This window comes from Zonotrichia albicollis, chromosome 1 (assembly GCF_047830755.1).
Source record: "Zonotrichia albicollis isolate bZonAlb1 chromosome 1, bZonAlb1.hap1, whole genome shotgun sequence".
NCBI lineage: Eukaryota > Metazoa > Chordata > Aves > Passeriformes > Passerellidae > Zonotrichia > Zonotrichia albicollis.
Genome location: NC_133819.1, coordinates 129888535 through 129906073, shown reverse-complemented (window position 1 = coordinate 129906073; position 17539 = coordinate 129888535). Strand labels below are relative to the sequence as shown.

The 17539-nt window shown below is 34.3% G+C and overlaps 1 protein-coding gene across 49 annotated transcripts in view; it reads left to right on the top strand.

The window, feature by feature from the left end:
* RIMS2 (regulating synaptic membrane exocytosis 2) overlaps positions 1–17539 on the top strand; it is a 457129-nt gene that overhangs the window by 306421 nt on the left and 133169 nt on the right. For 42 of the 49 annotated variants that reach the window (XM_074553869.1, XM_074553702.1, XM_074553753.1 and 39 more), the window contains one exon: positions 16746–16925. The exons of the other annotated variants lie outside the window; for them this stretch is intronic. In XM_074553869.1, the coding sequence (XP_074409970.1) occupies positions 16746–16925 (180 nt within the window). The remainder of the gene's footprint in view (positions 1–16745; positions 16926–17539) is intronic. 49 annotated transcript variants of the gene reach the window in all.

Sequence of the window (17539 nt, the reverse complement as noted above, 5' to 3'; positions counted from 1 at the left end):
GGAATTTATCTGAACCTAAATATATAAAATGATAAAAATGTATGATGCTATGTTTAATGGTAAAAATCAACTAGTATGGTATTGGCTGGATGCTCAGAAGAAAAATGGCATTGAAGCATTTTGCTCTGCATGTTGGATATTAAGAAATGTTTTTTCACTGAAAGAGAGGACAGTCTATGCATTAGAACACACTCTCCAGGGAAATGGGTGAGTCACCATTTCTGAAAGTGTCCAAAAAATGAGTAGAAGTCACACTTTACAATGTAGTTTAGTGGGCTTATTGTATTTGTTCAAGGGTTTTGTTTAATGATCTTTGGTAGTGATGCTCTGACTCTGTCAAGTTACATAGCATGGTTAACATGGGCTCTGAGAAAAAAAGGGAAAGTATGAATAGACAGTAATTCCAGAGGGTCAGGTCAAGTATAAGCTCAAGCTAACCCCACTCCTATATATAGATAGACAAAGTTCTGGGTGATGAAGAAGCTTATTTTAAACTTGTTGCAAGTTATTGCATATCAAATTGCATAAGTGGTTGTATCTAAATGCCATCTAAATGCTATCATACTGATTCTGAAATTCTGAACAGAATGAAAAATAAAAAAAAAAGGGAAAAGGTTGAAATTTCTACCAGAAATTCCCAAGAAAAATTCCCAGAACATGGTAAGGATGCTGAGGTTCTGAGTTTCTAGAAGTATTACAACAAAACTCAATACCAGAAATTGGACAATCAACATAGTTTGGTGGAGATATGAAAAGTTGTTAGGACTGAAATCCTAAGCAGAACATGAACTGATGGTGTCTCATTCCTGTCCAAATCAGAGAAGTGAACAGTCTGAGGTGTTCCTTATGGGCAGTAAGTAATCTATTGAAATAGCATGCGCATTTCTGTGCACACTCATGTTCTGCTGCACATGCTCTGCCTAAAGTCCTAGTTTTGTTTAAGATTTTGTTCTTTAAATAATGGTTAAATATATTGCATTTATTTATGTCATATATTTTTCAAAAACTACCAGGAAAACTTGTCAGCAGTTCGCTGGAAAGATAAAGTGAATTGTTAAAATTAAAATGTCATCTACCAGCTGGAAACCCTTCATTGCTTATTAATAGTAGAGCAAGAGTTTTGAGATGTTAATTCCAGGGTTGCACCTGCATAATTTAAAGCCATATTGATGTGGACATAGCCTGGCAATGTATCCATGTAGTGGAGAGAATAACCTGGTGTGCAGTTGTTTGCCATCATCCTACATTTAGCTCCTGGGGGGTAGACTCCTAGATTTTTATTTGATTGTTCTTCCTGTGGGTGTGCATATATTCCAAAGAATATTTTAAGATCATGGTGAATTTTTTTAATGTTTCTTGACAACATGCTGACTGACAGGCAGTTATGGGTAGACTGCTTTTGATACTTAGATCGTTATATTACTTTAGAAACATCCATAGTTTTTCACAGCTTGCAGTGTAAACTCTGTGACTATTTTAATAATTATTAGTTCTTCTTCAAATTTTAACTATACCATGTTAAATTGGGCCCTGTTGAATTGTCTACAGCTCCTCATTCTTGTAACAAGCTGCGAAGTTTAAATTGCATAATCAGGGATTAAAGTTAGTTGTTTATACTGGAAACTCCTTTGCATTTATTTGGCAAGAAGTGAACACAAAGACATCTCATACTATATATAATTGACCTAATATAAGGAATATTTTCATGTGGATGATGCTGCATTTTATCCTCATGCAAAAGAGGCAAATATAATAAGCGTATATAATATGCCTACTGGTAACAGTGTGTTTGATTACTGGGAAAACAGTAATCATAAGCAAATTAAGATATGAGAAATAAAAATGAAGAGTGAGGTTTTCCATGTTTCTTGTGAAGTCAGTTTACACTTCCAATGTGGACAGTTGTGATTAGACTTCCCTTTGAAATATCCCAGCTTCATGGAAACTGTAGTCACTAACTCCTTGTTATTGGTAAACCTGTCCCTTTTCCAAACCCTTTTCCCTGTACTGCGTGCTTATATTTGTAGTAAAAGTAAAATTACTTTCTTCTATTTTTGCTAATTGGAGATATGTAGAGTAACCAATATATTTAAAAGTTATAAATTTTGACATTGTTTCATAATACAAAATGTAAATAACTTAGTTTTATTATTTGAATTGCATTTGGGTTTTTTGGCATATTCTGATACTGATGTTACATCTCTTAATTATTTATTTAAATAATGAAACATTTTGATCTAAGTTCACCATTTATCACAATATGATCAGTATTAGGAGAACTTAAAAATGTGAAAGCTCTGGAGCTATGTGGGGACAGATTTCAAAATGGTGGCAGCCTTTCAGACAGATTAGGTAAATCCCTTTCAAAGATATTATTCATACTACAGTTATGACTGCCTTCAAAAAAGGAAATAAGCAATCCAACTTCTTGAGTAGCTTTCATTTTACAGTAGAAAATCCCAAATTTTAGCTATCTCCGTGATCCATAATCTCCATAAACTGGCTTCTCAGAATAAATGTGTGAATCATCTAGATAATTTTATGTTTAGAACCATATATCATATTATTTTGTTAATAAGTCCAGTGTTCTTTAACCATAATGTTATGATTATAATGTTTTCTGTTTTGTGTTGTATATCATTCCTTCTCCATCTTATTGTCTCATATCTGTATTTTTCTTTCTGCCATCACCTCAGTCATTATGTTACTTTACCTCGTTCCCGGTACACCCAGTCCTCAGATCACCATTACAGGGATGTCAGGTATATGTTTTCCTCTGTGTGACTATGTGTGGGTAATGCATGTACTTCTGTGTACCTACATGTCCCCTTCTGGTTTTATTTGTCTGTGTATAGTGGTAGAAAACTTAGAAGTTGAGTTAATATCATCCTTAGATTTGTTAATATAGTGTGCACACAAACACTGGGTAATTCTTCCTGTGCTTCACTTGAATATTTTATCACTTCCAATAGGCTATAATTGATGGTCTTCAAAGATAATGCTTTATTTACATCACCCTGATGTCTTTTAGAGAATACATAAAGAAAATAATTTAAACCAGCAAACACTAATACCTGCTAATACCGTGATTTTAGTATGCATAAAATCATATATGAGTGGCTGTGCTAAAGGTTATGATAAAGCTGGAGAGTGGTACCTTTCGCACTCTAGTAGCTCTTGTAGCTGTGAGCCAATATACTTAAATTTCTAAAACTAGTTTTGCAAAGTTCACCAAAGTTCCGGTCATGTTCTGTTCCACTGTTTTGTTCTGTTGCTGACATTGCTTGCTTGTCGTGTTGTTTTGTCCTCGTTTCATCTTTTTGTTGCTTTTCATTGTGTTCACCCATTCTGTTTTGGCAGCCAGGATCACACAATGTATCCTCTGTTTTGTGAAGATGCAATCAGATTGCTCCGCTCCCGTACGATGTGCCGTACCTATTCTGAGGGTGCTTACTATGATCTTGAGAGGTATAACTGATGTGGAGTGTGCCATTAGCTCTGCCACACTGACACTGCCATGTTTGATTTACAAACTGGGAATGTGATCTGTGTTTTAAGAGATAAATACATGCAATCAATATGTTTTTATAGTACTCGATGAGTATGTATGCATCTTAGAACTGACTACTTGGGGCCATGGGTAAATCCCAAGAGGTACCAAACAGCTTTGCAGAAGCCAGCTTTAAATAGATTATATGGATATTATATATCTCTGTCTTTTATAACCCTTATTTTTGTTGGAATTTTCCAGAGCACTTGTAGTATTTATTATTCTCTTTGAAATAACAAGGAAAAGCCTATCTACTTTAAAGTACACAGAAAGAGTGTCTGCTGAAGTCTTATACTTTGCTTAACTGGAAAAGAGAGTGAAAAGTAAAAATGTATGCTTATGTAAGCTTATGTTGTTTATATTTGTATAATGCATATTCTGTGATTTAGGAATACTTGTACACACTCACAATACCTGTGTGTGATTGCAGAACATCATAGTTCCAATTTACACATGAAATATATGGAGAGAGAATATGAGCCCATAGCAATTTCTCTGAAATAACTTGCCACTTGAAATACAGTGGCTTTTAAGTTATGCTGCTCAAGTACCGTAATTAAGATATTTTCAAAGATGTTGCAAACCAAAAATGTTTACATAGCTGCGTGTAAATGGAAATAAGAATATCAAACTGAAAACTGTGAGCCAGTAAAAAGGAAGTGGAGACTTCAGATCAGATGCAATGGTTGATAGAGGTGTTGCTTTAAAAGAGAGGCAATGTAAAAAATTTCCAAAGCAAGTAAAGAACTCTTAATATATTAACTTCATGGCTGCCCTCTGGATATGAGTCTGAGAAGTTCATTAATTCCTGCTCTGTATTCAGATTATATGTCACCATATTTTTAAGTGAATGTGAAATTACTTTTGCATGCAGAAACAAAAAAGGATTTGAAAAGTACTTTGAAAGAAATATTTCTTTTTTAAAATTCTCCAAAGCCATGGTATATTAAACATTTTAACATTTAGAACTCAGTCAAGCATTTGTTTTGCAATGACTCTGTTTTACATGAAACCTAGTATAAAGGAAATGTATAATATTTCTGTCCACATGTAAAAACTTCAATAAGGAGAGGGATTTTTTGTTTGTTTTCTTAAAATGCATGATGAAGTGTGTTCATCTGAATGCTATTTCAAGAATGAATTTTTATACACTTTTTTTTTGCCTCAGAAATATACTCTGATTTGCACTAGTTTCTCTAAACCTATTTCAGATTACTGGTTATGTCTGTGACTGTTCAGATAATAGTGAAAGTTGGAGCTATTCTCAAATTAGTTTACTTTGAGGTTCTTGACTGTAAATTTCTATCTTTGATTCTGAAATTATTCTCTCAAAAATAAAGTCAATGAAAATAAAGAACAAAATTTACAGTACTTCATAAAGATGAAAAAGCTAGGATTTAAGGAGTGGGAAAATCTTTCCCAGGGCTTTATGGAACAGAAAGTTATTAAAGCTAATTCTGCCTGGATCAGAAATGAAAATCTGACATGAAGTGGAATATTTCTAGTTCACTGTTAGAACAGTATCTCGAGATTCCTTGGGCCTAGGAACTGATCCTGGATTCTATCCTCTGGAATCTAGGTTGCCTGAGGGTAACATTAGTGTTCAGGTTACTTGAGTCATCCTACCAGATATGAACTCTTCTCAATACCTCAAAGCCACAATTGTAGTTCCTGGATTTTTCATCTTTTTTGTCTTCCTGTACTCTAACAGCAATTTAAGAACAATTTATAGCATAATCATTATCCAGTTTCTCCTTAGACATTAAAAAACACTAAGTAATTTTCTATTCCACAATTTCATTGTAATTATATGAATAATTACTTTTAAACAGTATTTCCTCTTTTATCTTTACAGTTTTCCCAGTTCAGTGGTTACTCTAAAATACATTATTTTGTAGGCCAAGGTGTTTTTCCTGTCTTCTTTGTTCCGTCTTCTTAATCAATGTCTTGCTGATATCAAGCAACCACATTTCTTCCTGTCTTTTACTTTCACTTTATCATGCATATGAAGCAACTTTCCAGTTTCCACTATTCACCAAAATAGCAAATATTGCTCTGTACAGTTCAGCATTCAGGAAAGAGTCTCTCATCTGGGACAGAGAGATTTTTTATCTCATGTCACTCTGAATCCATCAGCGTCTGTGTCCTGCAGGCAAATAAATGATATAAACATATTAGTCAAAATTGCCTTTTTTATTCATGGCTCCTTTTATTGCTTGTCTTGTAGTCATTCACAGCCCCTCCATTAACTCTTGTGGTCTCTTCTAGCATTTTTTCCTTTTTTTTTCCCCACAGAGTGACTACTTCGTTCTCTTTCGTCTTTTCTCTGCTGATGTTTGTGTCAGTCACTGTTTATCTGACATGACAGACTTCAGTTCATTGGTTCTAGGACACATTTACATTATCAAAAACCTTAATTTCTGAGGTCATTCTTAGGTTATTTTTTTTTTCTGATAGCTCCCCCCTTTTGAAGAAGTCCAGCTCTTTCCCTCTCAAAAGGAACAGCAGCATAGACAAGATAATTACTCCAACATATGCCTAAGAAAGGCAGTAAGCACCTGTTCATGCTCAGTGACTTCAGAGCCCTTAGGAGCTGGGGTCTTCCCAGGAGCATCCTGCTGCTCTGTGCCACACCCCAGGTCCCTTGGCTGTTCAGAGTTCCAGTCAGCACGGTAGCACCAGCAGGGATCAATTCACCCTGCTGCAGCTACTCACACTGCAGGTGCACAAGGCATCATGGATGGATGTGCTGAGCTGTACTCACACTTATTTATATCCCCCAGTTCAGAATCCTGCAGAGTTATATGGGCTAATTCATGATTGGACAGTAACATTTTAAATTGTCTGACACACCATTGATCTCAAAAACAAAGTAATGTTCTCCAGGTTCTTATTCTTGACTTTTTTCTTGTGTTTAAAAATATATTAGCAGTTAATTCCAAATAAAATTCTGTTGAAAACCTCACTGTATGAAATTCTTTCTCAACTTCCCTACCTAAGAGCTCAGCTTTATCAGCAAGAACACCACACTGTGCAATTTATTTTTGACGCTTAGCCTTTGAGTTTAGCATTTGTAGGTCAATAAAAGCTGATTTGTGTATGCTTTCTGCAGGATGTGAGGTTTCTTTCAGTCAGAATTTCTGTTGTTTCACTTAAGGAAATTAGATTTTGCTTCCATTTTCTTTCCTGGCTTTTGTTTTACCTGGCAGATATTTTCTAACATCAAAATCCTACTTTTGTTGAACATTCTCTGTTGTTCAAGTACCAGTTTTCTGTCAATGTAACTTTTTACTTCCATGAAATATGTGTGCATTGATCAATTGTTCTCAGTAAGTTGTTAATTATTTCTGAATCGAATTTGAAAGCAGGATTTTAAATTTCATATATATATATATATATATATGAAAATATATGTTCAGAGTATGTAGCTGAATTGAAGATAAATGAGCTCCATCTTCATCACATCTTAATAATACAGTAAGGGAATACATAATGAAAAAAGCACGCTCTAAAATGTCTGAAATATCTGTGCTATTTATTCCACATTCAGGAGGACTAGGCAGGAGAGAAGAGTGCCTAATTCATATTATGATGACACAGCCTATACTCCTGAAAGGTATTTTAATTTATATAGTAAAAATAGATAGAGTTGAGTAATAAATTTTTATGAAGTGTAGTCTAAAATTCTAATTGACCTAGACTAATGATATTTAAATTTACAGTGCACTTTATGCCATATTTCTCTAAATACAGAACAACTAATCTCCATAGTTTTAAGTACCTCATTTTCTTTTTAGCCCTCCATTAATTTGACTTTGGATTTTTTAAAGCATAATTCTTAGCTTGAAAAATTTTTTATTCGTTAGATGTGGGAGGAAAACTGAATAGTACAGAGGAGCTTAGGTACAACTGAAGGTTTTTTCTAAACTTAACTGCACCATAATTCTAATGGCTAACCTTTTCTGTCACTAGAAGTGATGCTAGGGCAATTTCATTCTTTCAGTAACCTGGGTACCCTAAGATGGTACTCAGTTTTTAGCACGGTACTGCCCACACTGACTTAAAAAAGGACTACCCAAATGCTTTCAAATTGGTTTTGAGTGTTTACCATGCTAGGAACCAAAGTATTGTTGTTCTTCCTAAATTTTGTTATGTGTATAATGTGTCACAATGAGCATAATATCACTAAAATCTGACAAGTTATCTGAAAAGTTTTGGAGTGTCTCTGGAAATCGTTATTTGATAACAGCCATTCATGTTTAAAGAGCTAGGCCAAAAGAGAAGGAAATCTGAAGAAAAGAGCAAATCAATGTTCCTCTCCCTCTTTAAATGCCTGATTTTTGTCTATGTTATGGGAACAGGTAAAGCAAGGATCTTTTCCTAACAAATAGTGAGAAATTTTGTTTTTATTTGATTGGTATAAATAAATACAGTCATATTTATGAAAAAATAAAGTGCACTGCAATTTTAAACCCATATTTATGTATTTATGGTGTCTGGTATGAAGTAGTTTTATCAAAAACTCTTTTAAAATACTGGCTAGCTGGAGAGACTGGCTTTGCTTTTGAGAATATGGATTATCAGGGAGAGTATAAAAATATACCTGTCATACTTCAGCATTATTCTGATTTATATGGCATTAAGTCTAAATCTAATCTAAAACTCAAGTAGATTTAACTGAAATGACTTTCATCCAGCCATTGATCTGGCTATAAACCATGAAAAAAAAAAAAGCTGCTCCCCATACCATCCAATTGGATGTAGAATAAACAAGGGCAGCTAATTGACATTCACATATATTGCACCCCATATGGTCTTCCCTCAACATAATATGCAGGAGATGTGGGGTTATTAAGTTTGTAAACATACTGCAAATGCTCAGATTCTGCAGTGTGAGAAGTTTGGAGAAAAGGCAGACAAGCAAATTGATGATATAGTGGTGTCTCGATATTTTCTGATAATCCCTATATTCTCACTCGCTGTCATGTGGAAATCATTGAATACATAGGAATTCCCTGGCTTTACCCTAGTGAGATCCTGAAAGTATAAAACTCCAGAGATTTAGTTGAAACTCCTTAGCCAAATGGTGGATGATTTTTATCTACTATTTATTTTTAATGTACTGGAGTAGTGGCACATAAGCAGTTTATCTCCTGATTTCTTAAAGCAACTTTTTGTCGCATTATTTCTTTTCTCGATTTTTTTCTTAAGATAAAATACTTCTAGATGTGTTTTATGTTTTCTTCAACTGATGTGCTGAAGTGCTGCTGCAGATACTTGGGCAGCCCATATTCAGTACTTGGAAGAACAATACCACTAAAAAATTTAATTAGTTTTCATTGTTTGATCATTGAAACAAATTTTCTTCTGCTTGTTACATACCTGTGAGAAACCATCTAACCTATCATAAGGAAAAAAAAAGATCACAACTGGAAAGGTCATGTATTTGAAGTTAAAAGCAATATTTTAAACTCTTAATGGATATTATGTTACTTTTGTTAATATTTTGTCACCATAATTAGTTTTTTATTATTCCACAAGTTCAACGGCCATTGAAAACATGAAGACATTTATGTAAGCAAAGATAAGAGATCAATTAGTCTTTATGTAACTGAAGTTTATGGCTTAACTGCTGAAAAGACTAGAGATAAAATATAAAATTTATATAAGGAAAAAAGCCCTATAATTTTCTTGATGTTTGGTTTTGAAAAAGTTGGTTTTCTTCATACCTGAAAGAAAATATGAAATGTACAAAATTATTTGAAAACATTTGGAAATCTTTCTATTTTGTTGAGAAGTGGTCATGTCACATGAATTAGAGTGCTAATAGTAATACATAATTTTTTAATAACACTTCTTTTATTTTGACTGCATTGTAAAGGTGGTACAATGGTGCAAGTTCATGGGCAGATGATATAGTCAATGGTTCAGCTGAAAAATATGGGTAAGTAAAGAGTGTAGTGTTACAGATAAAGCTAAAATGTATTTTGGATCTTTATAATAAGAGTTCTTTTATAAATGTACCAAATTTATTCCTAATAAATGTCTTTTTCTTGATGTCTTTCTTTCTTGGCTCAGAACTAAGGCATTTATCTTCTAGTCTTTTTTCCAAGATTAAACTGTTTTATTCAGTTACAAATAGAAAAAGAACATTAATTATGTTTGAACTATTTTTAAAACATGTTCTCACTGTTCAGGGCTGCTTTAATGAAAAGCAGCTTTTTAGTGATACCTGCCTACATCTGCAGTGTTGGGGAAGGTGTCTTTGAAACCTAATACATTTTTACTTTTAGAAATAACCCCAGTTCTATCTGTCTAACCTATCTTCCTTTGTGATTGATGCATAACCCATGCAAAGTGCTGTGTGCCTTAGAATCTGTAGCTCTTCCCAGTTGTGCTGGCTTCTGATCAAGAAAGCGCACAATTTTTCCTTGCTTTTAGTTCGTTGATTTTACTGCTTCTCCCTCATTTGCAAGAATTTTCTTTTTTTTTTCACTTCCTTCCTTTGTGAATGTGAGCAGAGAACATGAGAACTGTTAAATTGGAATGTAAAAAATCTGCTAGAACCTAGAATTAATTAATCCATATTCTAATGTGGAATTCTCTCCTCTTTAGAGAGGAGAGATTTGTGAAGGTCTTTTGGCTAAACATTAGTGCAGATGCAGAGACTTGACACCATGTATATTCTCTAGCTTTTGAACCACAGTGCCACTGTTCCTTGGCTCTTCATTTTTAAGTGCACAGCAAAGGCCATACTTACTACTTCATCCTGGAAACTACACAAGCAAACTGAAAATGAACAGCAGTTAAAGGAGGTTGGAAAGTGCTTGGTGTAACTAAAGCTTTTGCTTTTGATAGTCACGTGAAATAGTCCTGTCTTTTCTTACGTTTTATGCTGAATAGATGCTAACATAGGTAAATATCAGGGGTAAATAGCTAAAAATAGGTTTTTAACATGAAAAGGAAACTTATTAGTTACTACTGTCTTTCTCCATTTAAATTTAGCTCCTAAAATGTTTGGTGAAAAACAAAAATGATAAAATAATTTGTTGTGAGCCATTATGACTTTTAAATAAAACATAAGGCATAGAAAATACTTTAATAAAGACATCTGAAATGGATCAGATTCTGTACAGATCAATGGATTTAGAGAATGCCTTTAACAAAAACTGAATGCTATTTTGTTCATTAATAATTTAAGAACTCTAAAGATTATAAAGTCTTGCATACCTGCTCCTGTTTGAATGATCTGATTGAAATCCTGGTCTCATCAAGGAACAAAACCCTGGATATCAGAGAGGGATCTGTTGCCAAAAGTTAAGAAGAAGATAAATACATAGTTGCCATGTATATATACAGTAACTGCATAGTTACAACTCTTGTTGTGGTAATTTACTATTAAACATCTGCCATATTATTGGTGTTTGAAAATGTTGCTGGAAAAAAAGGCAACCACGTATTTGTGCCATATAGAAATAAAGTTATATTTAAGATCTGAGGAAAAAAATCTCACAAAATCCATCAAGAACCAAGTACTTTTCAAATTTTGCATTTGATACTGCACTTTTAAAAGGCATATTTAAGTTTCATGCTTAGTTTTAAGCCTTCAACTACTTCAATGGATTAGTCTATAGTCTAGGTGCTCTGCTGAACTACATTTGAATACTCAAGCTCTACTAGGAAATTCTTCTTTTTCATTGCTTCCCTCTCAAGATCCTCTATGCATTGTCTTATATACCACTATATTTCAGTCATGAGACATGTTAATTAAAACCCAGGCATGTTCCTGGTTTTGCTCATACATTGTAGTATAATATTCAAGTTAAATATTTTGTTCTGAAATGGGAAAAAACTGTGGAATACATTTATAATATAAAGCTGAAAGTGTTATATTTTGGAATATTTCCAGTATTTTAATGGAAGTTTAGATTATTATCTAGAGAGAATCACTGCAGTAGATTCAGTTATAAAACTGAGCTGGGGTGAAGGAGAGGAGAGGATTTCAGCTCTCATCTTTGAGAATTTTGAATTCCCAGCTTTTGAATCCTAATCAGCTTTATCATGATCTTCAGTGAGTCATCTCATGAACATAGAGATGCCTATTCCTGCAGGATGATTCTTTTACATGTGTCAGCGGAGGGTCTGTGTTAAGGATGTTGAAAGTTAGAAGTAGTTGGCAAAATACAAGATATTATATAAGGCAGCTGGCTATATAAGTCAAAAGATACATTGCAAGTACCAGAAGCAATAAAGTAAAAACACTCTACAACTTTGTTGGAGATAAAAAAGATATGAAATACATATAATTTCAGTCTTACAAGGATTTACATTACTTAGTGGTATATATTTAATTGTAATAGCTAGTATAAAGCTCTAACTGCATCAGAAGAATCATAAAATAGTTTGGGTTGGAAAAAACACTGTCTGTTCTAACTCCTCTGTGAAGCATGACTTTGCTATTCCTCAGCAAATACATCAATGATGACACATATTTTGGAGAGGAAATCTCCACAGGTGTAGATATATATGCTTTCCTTAAGCATTTTTATAATTATACCATGCCATGTGTTAGCATGGTCATGAAGTGACCACAGTGTCACGTCCAGATACCTGAGCAAGCTGGGAGCAACTGCAATTCTGTGGCTGCAGCAGAACCCAGGAGAGTGGAGCACAACGTGCCTGGGATCATGGCAGAGTTCCCTGCTTTGTCTGCTTAGCTGAGTTAGCAGATTAGTTCAGACTCTGCCATGCTGCAGTTTAATCATGCCTGTCACTGGCATGGAGATATAGTGGTAGTTATCCCATATACCACAGGTTAATAATGCATGTGACCAGATCATATCAGTGTATGGATGCATGTATATATGTATATTTATATATATGTATATATATCTATCTATATATATTTGTGTGTGTGTGTGTGTGTGTGTGCGTGTGCATATAATATATAAAAACATTACAGAATATTACAGCAACCAAAATATTTTTATTTACCTTCTTTGTTTTTATCCAGACTAACTAAAAGCTTTACATTCCTGTCTTTTAAAAACTATAGCAGCACATGATTTTATATTAAGTTCCTTTATGAGTATAGATGAGTTTTCCTTCATGAGTACAGATGAGTTAGTTACTTGCTGAGATATCCTGTCACCAGTTTCTAGAGATTGGACAGTGTACTGCTCCTTCCCATTTTCCACTGCAATATTTATGACTCAAATTTAAGTTTTCTTGGTACTAGAAATATCATTTGTTTTTAGACGTGCTTATCTATGTTATGCTAACAGAGGATCTTGTGTCTGTGACTAAACAGCAAAGTTCCTATAGATAGTAGAAGAATAACATGTCCAAGGATTGAAATCCAGCAGCCATCCACAGACACTGACAGGTATTGCCATTGTATATTAGCTGGAGTTTGAAATTATGATACGTAGAAAGTGTGTTGTTGTATTTTTCTTGTTCTGTGCAGTGTTTATAGCTGAAAAAGATATGCTAGGAGCTGAATTGTAGTGTACTGTAATCCTACAGCAGTTCTATTTTTATTTATTCAGGTTTTTTTGTTACAAGAAACACCTAATGCTAAAATGGTGATTGACATGATCTCATCACTTTTACAGACTAAAAAAATTTAAGATGGGCTTTTAAATAAATGATTTTCAGTAATTTTGGGGGAAAAAATGTTCTATTTGTTATGTAAGCTGTTACAATTGCTTACTGTTGGAAAATTTTAATCTTTTACAAAGCTTTCTCTATCCATAAATTTAGATAAATGACTATAGTAATTTGCTGAAAATTCTTTTTTATTTGTGAAGAAAAGTAACAAATCTGAAAAACCAAAAATCAGAAAGTTATTTACTGTGTTGGGAAAAGAGTTCACATTTGAAATTTGGAGTATATATATATATAAATGGAGATAAATCAGTATATAAAATAAAATCTGGGAGCACCTTTGATTAGGTACTACAGTAGCTAAAGTTTACAGTGGTACCTAAATGATATTAGATTCTATTTCTAGTACTTGATGGGTTTGGAACAAGAAGTTAAACTGTGAATACTCACAGAGCTTTCTGTGTAGTGACTCACAGAGAGCTCAAACAGTCTCATAGGGATTGCTTGGTTTAGAAGCAAACACTGTTGTACCTTTTCCTCAGAGTAAGGGACTGTTATGCTTACAAGTCTTGCAGACTTTAACATGGAAATTAGCCATCTACCATGGCTGTCTTCCCCAGCAAAAACAGAAGAGTGCTTCAATAGGTAGTATTAGGTGGAGGAAGTAATTATTTGATGTTTCATTAACTGTATTTTCATAATGAAAGTCTTTTAGCAAAGGTAAACAGTGCTAGTGTACATTAAAATATTATATGGATGTTGAATAGTTTAACTAAGACTACCATATTTCCCTCTTTAAAAATCAGTAATTCATATGATATGATCTCTAATGAGAAAAGAAGAAAGTTTCATCTAGATATTTCATAAGCCTAAATCTTTAAGAATGACATCTAAAAATTTAGAAACTTCCATTTTTAATTTAACTTCCTCCCGTAAGTATGGCTGGGTTTTGATATTCAAGCATAATTGGTAAGGAAGGAGTTCCACTGTAATGACTTACAGTGCTAAGGAAGGGGTTTCCCTGCACAAGCAGGTAATCAGATGGTTTTCCTGTAAAAGGGACTGTTGCTGAAGACTGGATGATGTAGTACATGTGTTTGCTGTTAAAAGGATAAAAGAATAAGTGAGGAGAAGAGAGTAAAACTGTTTTTTAATTGCTCTTTATATGCGTATGATGCAAAACCACAAAGTGAAGATTTCAAGGTGAAGGCTGTCCCCTTGACACAGCCCTCCGTTTGCTGTAGTGGTTTATTGGGAGGATTGCAGCCTGTAGCCTGGAACCTGAGGGTGTCAATCAGTTTGGCTTCAGGACTCAGCCTTCAAATCCTTCAGTCTACAAAACAGCATTTCCTCAGCTTCCAAGGTTTACTGCCAAAATCCACCCTCTCCTTCACTTCAGGGAACTACTGGGTGTTTTTGCACTTGAAGGAAATGCCCACTGGAGATTGTGGCAAACAGTATATTAGTTACTGAGTGCGACATTTTTGAGGCCTTATCTATTTAGCTGCTTTTGCTCAATGATATTTTGCAGAGCACAAAACCTGCCCACTAAGACATTAGTATTGATCCCAATGGTAAGAATGCCTACTTTCCTTCTAATCAGGCAGTAGGTCAGACCCCTAATATCCTAAAAAATACTTTTTATACCTGTAGAGCTAAAGAGAATGATGTCCTGCTGCTGGGTGCTCCAGCAGTCCTCTACTCACTGAAAGGAGAAATGCTGACAGACCCAAAAAAGTCTCAGCTCATTAATATTCATAAACATGATAAGGGTGGGTTTTTCAAGACCTGGATATAATTATTTGTAATTTTGTTGAATTTAGGAATATTTTTCATTGGAATTTATTCCCATAGTCAAAGAATGTATTCTATGGTCATTTCTTGGCATCATGAAGATGAATGACATTTTTCTCATCTACCATAACACTGAAACCTCACTTAAACTGTTACTTAAACTAAACAGCATTCCTATCAAAGCTAAGGTTGTGTTTCTCTGTCTATCAACAATGTAAAAGAAGCGAGACAGTGGATGTTTTTGCTGATGAAGCTTCCTATTCAGAAACAGAACTGATAGAAGAAGAAGTGAGGTAATTTTGTTGTGGTTTTGTGCCAGGCTCATTGTACTTTTCCTACAATCTTTAGTGCCTCAGCTTATAATTACCATTTATGTGTCACTGTGGTGTGTTTGCTTGTTAGGAGCTTATAGATGTAGGTTCATGATGTATGGTATTATTCTGAATCTGTCTGTGGCAAGCCCTTTGTATGCTCTAGGAGTGCAATTATGACCTCATGGAAGGCCTGAAAAGACTGTTTTTAATGCATATTTTATAAACACATTCAGCAAAGTCTGCCACTATACTCTTTTTCAATGCTTTTAGAAATAAAATGCTGTTACTAACACAAAAGTCTTCATAAGAAGGCTGTGGTATGTCTCTCTCGTTTTTGATACTAATTAAAATTTGACTTCTTGTTACACTTAATCACCATCAAGCCACTCATTGTATTAACTGACTTCATTGTAAAATGCATGACTTCGCTCAAGGAAAAGTCCTGAAGGGTACACATTCCCCATTTGTATTCTGTATCTGTTCAGTTACTCAAGGAGAGCTGGGAGGTGTGTGGTTTTAATAAATAGCTCCATTAGGCTATGGATTTTACTTTTTAAATAGCCTTGATTTAATGGATTTCAGGATATTGCTAACAAATATTACTCCTTGAAAACAGACCATTTACATTGGGAAAAAAGGTGGGGCTTGATTAATTTCTGAAAGTAATGGTCTAATTAATAGCCTAAGATAGTAGAAGATATCACTGCTTGATCAAAAAAATCTCTTTAACTCAGTCTAATTTCTTCCCATTACATCTCTAACTATAACTCTTTCCACTGCTGTTTTGGTACAGTTCCATAGGCTGAGGGTTAAAAGAATTTTTGAATTACAAACCAATTTTTTTCTAGTTGTTGGAACCTCTGTAAGTACTAATGATGTAGATTTTCACCTGGTTACAGTCTCAGCACCACACATGAATCTATCACTTATTGACTAGCCTATATATAACAGACATCCCCAAGTCTAATAATAGTTAACAGTGCTACATGGTTATTATAACATCCAGATTGTGGACTTTCCTACAAACAAGAGTACTACCTCTAGAGAGAATGCAATCTCTAAGAAATATGTAAAAACCTATTCATATGAGAAAGAAATGCACAATTAAACTGCACTATTAATGAGTTCTTAGTTTTATTGAGACTTAATATTATGTCAGCTACTCTTTTATTCACAGGTTGATACATTAATAGACAAAATAACAATATTTTAATCCAGAAATTGTCAGGAAACAGACTATTGCATGGATAGTCATTACTGAGACATTGGAAACATTTCAGCCCATTTATCAAGAGTATGGAGCAAGTCAAATCATATGTGTAAACAAACTATATGTTATCAAGAAGTTATCTCAGAAAATTTATTCCCCCTAAAAATGTATGTAATAAAATGATTTGCTCCAAACCAGTATCATGCAGCATATTTTATAACTAATAGAAAAGCTAAAGTTCAACTGAGCTGCTTTTTGACTAACGTTACAGGAATTGTGAAGCAGCAGATAGACAGCCATATCAAAGATCCAGATCAACAGAGCAACGTCCTGTGCTAGAGCGGACCAACTCCCGCTCCCGATCCACAGAGCGTCCTGACTCAAACCTCATCAGGTCGATGCCTTCATTAATGACTGGAAGATCTGCCCCTCCTTCACCTGCCTTACCGAGGTGAAACAGACAAATCAATCGGACTAAACCCCTTCTGCCCCACCAGCTCACCATTTTATTTTCCCAGTAGCTGATTGGTATCGCCTCATCCTTAGCCGATCACTAGCAGCAATAGATACTAACCCTTTCAGTGTGAACACACTATTTATATTCTACTCTGGATATAATGGTGTGACTACCATTGCAAATTGCTTGCTAACAGTATTTAACTACGTTTGTTTATGATTTCTCATTTGTCAGGAATCCTGGGTGGTTTCCACATAAAGCACCTCATAACTATCATATTCTTCTCTTACAGAATGAGAAATTATTTGTGTTCATCAGACATTGCTTATGGAACAATCATCATAACATCAAATGAAACTATTTTTTTTTAAAAAAAAGTTTCTTTAGATGCACTGTACTAACTTTGTCTATTACTTATCATTTTAACCACCATTTTCTCTGACTACATTTTACTGTGCCATAGTCTGTACTGTTCCTGTTTGAGTACCCCTTATTGATATTTTGAGGATTTCTATACATAAGTCTTAGCTTAAACAAACATAATACAATAAAAAGATGAGCACATTCTGGTCTAGATCGTGTTCAGGAAAGCCTCTCTGTATTTTAGA